Source organism: Protobothrops mucrosquamatus, unplaced genomic scaffold (genome assembly GCF_001527695.2).
Source record: "Protobothrops mucrosquamatus isolate PMUCROS unplaced genomic scaffold, P.Mucros_1.0 scaffold5714, whole genome shotgun sequence".
Lineage (NCBI taxonomy): Eukaryota > Metazoa > Chordata > Lepidosauria > Squamata > Viperidae > Protobothrops > Protobothrops mucrosquamatus.
Window position 1 is genome coordinate 3,786 of NW_015391565.1, and position 5,718 is coordinate 9,503.

Genomic DNA, 5,718 nt, shown 5'->3' on the forward strand with positions numbered 1-5,718 from the left:
GCAACAGTGACTAGGGAAAATGCTCTGGTCTGTTTGAAAATGTTAATTTGAAAGTTCAAGTTAGCACTCAAAGAGAATATATAACTGGCATGCATGTGATACAAGACTTATTAATCTGTTGCATTTTCACATTCAAGAGGAAAAAAAAATCCCTTGCGAATCCCAGATTCCTGTTTCTTGAATCCTGAATGCACATTCGAATATTGCATATACTTGTAGTTGGGAAGCAGTCAACAATATATTGACTTGCAAGGTAGTCTCTAGAGTATCTGGATTGTCTTCCTATATACATGAGAAGGGAGCAAGAATGAATGCAAAACTATATTGATTTGCTATGTATAGTGGGAAAGTTGGCAAAATGATGCTTGCAAGAGATGAGAGGCAGCAGTGAGAAAAATTTGAAAAGTGCAGCACTTTGTGCTATGCAAAGAGTATATAAACCAGATTTCTGTTCTTCAGGTTACCAGTAACGTATGAATATGAGAAAAAAAATTATTCTAAACTTGTCAATTTAGAAGAAATATATAAAGAAGCAAAGAGTTTTGAATTGTGGAATGTTTTGCACGACTATGCTGAATGTAATAAAAATGTTATATGGTAGACAGAAAGTATGTGTGATAATTAAATTGAATGTATTGGAAATGGTTCAATGCTGAACAGAGATTAAGATAAGAATACGTGATATTTCCTTTATTTTTTATTGTAGTTATGGATGAAAGTATAAGATGATGGTAGATATGTATCAATTGAGGACATAAATGCACATGCATTTTCATGAAGCTGTGTTGTATACCAAGATTGAACTATTTTGAGTGAATGTTACATCACATGATAAACTGGGGAGTGAAAATCAAGGTATCAAAGTGTTGTATATAAAAGCTGAAAAGTTAGAGTAGAATTGATTTTTGTATCATGGTGCAAATGCTGGTAAGAAAGTAATGTGTGATATATTATGGGGAATGAATGTTTCAAAAAATGCAAAAATTGCCGTGCAGAAAGACATGGTTCTGTTTTGTTGGAAGTGATTTACAAATTACAGATTCCAAAAATTCCTTCCAGCATGGTCTATCAGAGCCAGCTGGGAATACTAGCATTTATAATTTTATAATCTTAACAATGGTGAAGGTCACCATATTAGAGAAGGTTTGAATAGGAAGGTTGACATAACAAGATACACAGGATAATATGCATCTTAAATACGTACATGGGTAAGTTCTTTTCTTTGGCTTCTGTGTCTTGTAAAATGCAGCATCTTGCATCTTTTTGAGATGTATCAATGTAAATCAGTGTACTGCTGGGTACCTATGCTGTTTGAAGGAATCTATTTTATTTTATACTTAAAAGTGTTGCAGCTGCACAACTCCAATGGACTCTGGGAGAAGCTTTAATTCACTGATAGAGGAATACAGCTTTGCATGTAGAAATTGAGAGGCATTTTGTATCAGAGAGGTCAAGTAGTAGACAATAGGTAATTTTTTTTATTGCCTGGAAGTTTAGAGAAAAGCACTGGCAGCAAGCTCCGTCAATCTTTCATTTGGAAGACAAGATATTTTGTTCAGCTACAATATATTCTGCTCTCAATTTGCTTTTAATTTTTTTTGTAGCGGGTTATGAATGCTACCAGTGCAGGAGTCAACCCTGTTGGAGATTCTTCTAATAGCAGCAGTCACTGGGACCTTGGAAGTGCCTTTTTCTTTGCAGGAACTGTCATTACTACTATAGGTATCTATTTATGCATTTTTATTAATTTATATTTCTGAATGATCTTGTCCTGGCATGACCATATGGGGAAAATGGGTTTTATATAGCCTATCAACTATTACTTTAAGAGGAGGTCTGAAGTATGGACCCAAACCACGGAGTCTAAATCAATAAATAAAAGGCACCACCTCAAATAAAATGAATTAATCGGAAATAAAACTATAGAATATTCCAACAGATGTATCAAATAGCCAAAAGAAGGCAAAGAAAGGAGATTCCCTTTGTCTTGAAAGAATAATGAGAGTGACTCTGTTGGCAATGAAAAAAAAGGTTTAAATTAGGTTTATTTGACCGTCAGCTGCAGAACAATCAGCAGAGGACTGCAAGCCTTCATTCTGTTTTGTGCATAAGTGCACACTTAACGCACACACACAGTCCATATTGCTTAGTTTACCTTTGAAAATAATAGACAGCAGCATCTGACTTCTGTTTTCTCTATCAAACTGAAATAAAATGCTGGTATTTTTTGGTGAAATGGCTCTTATAATTTAGTCCCACTATCTAAGATTAGCAGGGTAATTGTTCTGGAACTAGAATCGAACTATTGTTCATTTGAGATACATAAGGGCTGCTGTTGCGTGGTGCTGTTTAGCCATCTCATTCAATAATAGCTTTCTTTTGTGTTCCTCACCAGTTGAATTAGAACCTTATTAACTGGCATCGGTCCGTGGCATTACTCTTAATTTTTTTTTTAAAAAAAATGCTACTAGAGAATAATGAGAGATAGACGTTATAACTGCAAAATCATTTCTGGATATTATCACAGCATTTGCATGTTAAGTGTTTATATTCCTAAACCAAACACAGCAAACCAATCTTTAATAATAGCTGGCTAGGGGATTCTTTACAGATTGCAGTACATATTTTAAGTTATAAAATATTGAATACAGTTTATACTTTCTAAAGAGTGCAACCAAACATTAAATCCAAATCTTGAATCTAAAACTATGTAGTGTTTCATATTTAACAGTTCTACTTGTACCACCTGTTTAGCCTAGAGTTTGCTGTGAACGTTTTGCTTTAGTTTTGTTTATTGAATGTGAATTTTTAAAAAGCTACCAGTCATTACTATTACTTTATGGCAAGCTAAGTTCTATCTTCTATTGAAGTTCCAAGTGATATTAAACATTTATGAATCCATCATTGTAAGTATATCATTATGAAATGCTAGAAATTTTGCCATATAGAGATTGGTATCTGTATTTCAGAAACACAAATCCCTATCTGCTTTATTTTGTCAGCAGGGACACAGTCTCTAATTCTGTTTTTCCTTCATTTTGTCTTCTGGAGCGTATAACTATATTGTGCATCTTAAATGTGTTTAAAAGCTTCTCAGTAAAGATAATCTGAAAATATGCAAAAATGAAATAAAAGCAGGTACAAGGATTAATATCACGCTCACAATATATTTCATTTAAATTGTTGGCAAAACAAATTAAATAAACCATGCTGACTTACAATTCTAATAGTCAAATTCCTGGGCTGACTAAGGGGAGAATATGAAGCTCTTAATATACAGTCCTCATCCCATGTTTAATCTTGGCTTTTAATATCACATGGCAAGCTGATGCTTGAATTTCCATGATACTGTGTCCTAAGATAGGATTAAGTTAATTTCAGATAGTTGAGGTTTTACTTAAAAAAAAAAGATGGCCTGAGCAGTGCATTATGAAGTCATATAAGTGGACAGCAATGTATTATGAAGTCACACAGAAATAGACAGCAATGCATTATAAAACCACATTTTTCAGGTTTTTTTTAATGGCACATGTTGGTTATAGGGTTATAGCAGTGTTTTTCTAAACTTGGCATCTTTAAGATATGTGTATCTGAACTCCCAAAGTTCGTCAGCTAAAGGTTGGCATCACTTTTAGCTAGATTATATAGGCTATACTGAGGTTCTTCAGAAACCTAGCATGTTTTATTCATTTGGATTTCTGTTAGAAGTCACCAATACATTGTACATCATTTTAGGCAATTTGCTGCCAAATTATGGCAGTGGGTTCAAAGGGAGGGACACAGGAGTCTTCAGAAAAGGGAATGACCGGCATATGCAAGTTCTAGCATTCTTACTCTGCTTTGAGAAGCTCTGGGTCTTTGGCAAGTGCAAAAGAATTGATTTGAGTGTATCCATCCCTGTTTAGCTCCATTCCTTTCTCCTCCTCACAATCTTCAGAAGAGAGAGTTCACAACCAACTTCTTCTTTTTTTCTCAACAGGTTATGGAAATATTGCCCCAAGCACAGAAGGCGGAAAAATTTTCTGTATTTTGTATGCCATCTTTGGAATCCCACTTTTTGGCTTTCTGCTAGCTGGCATAGGTGACCAGCTTGGAACCATCTTTGGGAAGGGCATTGCACGAGTTGAAAAGGTCTTTCGGGTAAGATTGAGCCATTTATTCCCCCCCCCTTTTCTCTTTTAGTTCTGAAGCTTAATAGCAAAGCAGTTACGTTTCTGAAAAATGTGGCTTGATGGGACCCAGTGATGCCACCTGTCTCATAGATATATACTGGTAGCAATAGCAATAGCACTTAGACTTATATACCACTTCACAGTGCTTTACAGCCCTCGCTAAGTGGTTTACAATCTGGGTCCTCATTTTATCAACCTCAGAAGGATAGAAGGCGGAGCTAACCTTGAGCCAATGAGAATCGAACCGCCAAACTACAGGCAGCCTATAGTCAGGTGAAATAGCCTGCAGTGCTGCATTCTAACCACTGAGCCACCACAGCTCATATCTTCACAATTTAGGAAAACCATTATTATAAAAGTTACTGAATTCATAGCTAGGTTGGATTGAGGAACTTTCAGGGGAAAAAATTGATGAATGTGTGAGTTGCAACAGAACATTGGCAGCTCTGTGTTTTGCCAGAGGGCATTCCTTCCAAGTATCTCTGACTAGTCCAAGAGATTTTAGGCTGCCAAGTAACCTTAAATTAAATGTAATGTAATGTATACATACTGTTAAAAAGCTATTTTGTCACTTCCCACTTCTTTCTTTGGCATATTTCTTGAATCCCAAGGGATAATTGTCTTGGCAATTAACTGAATTCATATCTTCTGTTTGATATGTTTGATAATTCTACAAAAGAAATTGAGATTTAGAACAGGAAGGGAATTAATTTATTCCTCACAACTTGTTATCATTGAACAGTGTGTGTGTGTGTGTGTGTGTGTGTATGAGAGAGAGAGAGAGAGACAGAGACAGAGACAGAGAGAGATGGAGAGAGGGAGAGAGGGAGAGAGGAAGAGAGAGTATGTGTGTTTAATGATTTAATCTAGAGTCGGAAGTGAAAACTATTCACTCTCTAAAGTGCTTCGATCAGCAGATGGGAATGATCCAACTGATAACCTCTGGATTTTTCTTTGTTTCAATATCCTCCAAATTCTAAGGTTAAAAACTAGTTTAATATTGTTCTCTTTGAATGCTTATTTTCTTTGCACAGGAAGATTTTATCTGAAATAGTCTTCAGTAATGACTGCAGTTTATCTTCACTTTACCTGCAGTCTGAAATTATATGACCCCTGAAAAAATTATTTATTTCATTTGCTGTTTTGTCTGAACAGTCAAGTGTTTACCAGATGAAAAAGCAGGAAAGAAGGGAATCAATCAAAAAACGTTTTATTATTACACAATCTCTAGTTTTTCCTAAACTGTACTGTCTAAGTAGTGTTTCTCAGTCTTGGAAATTGAAACCTGCAATTGAAAATGGAGCTGTAGGATGGCTGTGGTATTGTGCCTTTAGGAATGAGCATAAACCTTAAAGGAGGCGGTGGTGAGGCCCCTCCTTAAGAAGCCCTCCCTGGACCCAGATGTATTGGCCAACTATCGCCCGGTCTCCAACCTTCGCTTTGTGGCGAAGGTTGTTGAGAGTGTGGTTGCGCAGCAGTTCCCTCGACACCTGGAGGAAACAGTCTATCTGGACCCGCTCCAGTCGGGCTTCAGGCCGGGATACAG

The 5,718-nt window shown here is 36.2% G+C and overlaps 1 protein-coding gene across 1 annotated transcript in view; it reads left to right on the forward strand.

Annotated features, from left to right (window-relative positions):
• Positions 1 to 912: 912 nt before the first annotated feature.
• KCNK10 (potassium two pore domain channel subfamily K member 10) overlaps positions 913 to 5,718 on the forward strand; it is a 16,341-nt gene continuing 11,535 nt past the window's right edge. Inside the window, exons 1-3 of the mRNA XM_015829262.1 lie at positions 913 to 927; positions 1,605 to 1,722; positions 3,980 to 4,140. Of these exons, the coding sequence (XP_015684748.1) occupies positions 913 to 927; positions 1,605 to 1,722; positions 3,980 to 4,140 (294 nt within the window). The remainder of the gene's footprint in view (positions 928 to 1,604; positions 1,723 to 3,979; positions 4,141 to 5,718) is intronic.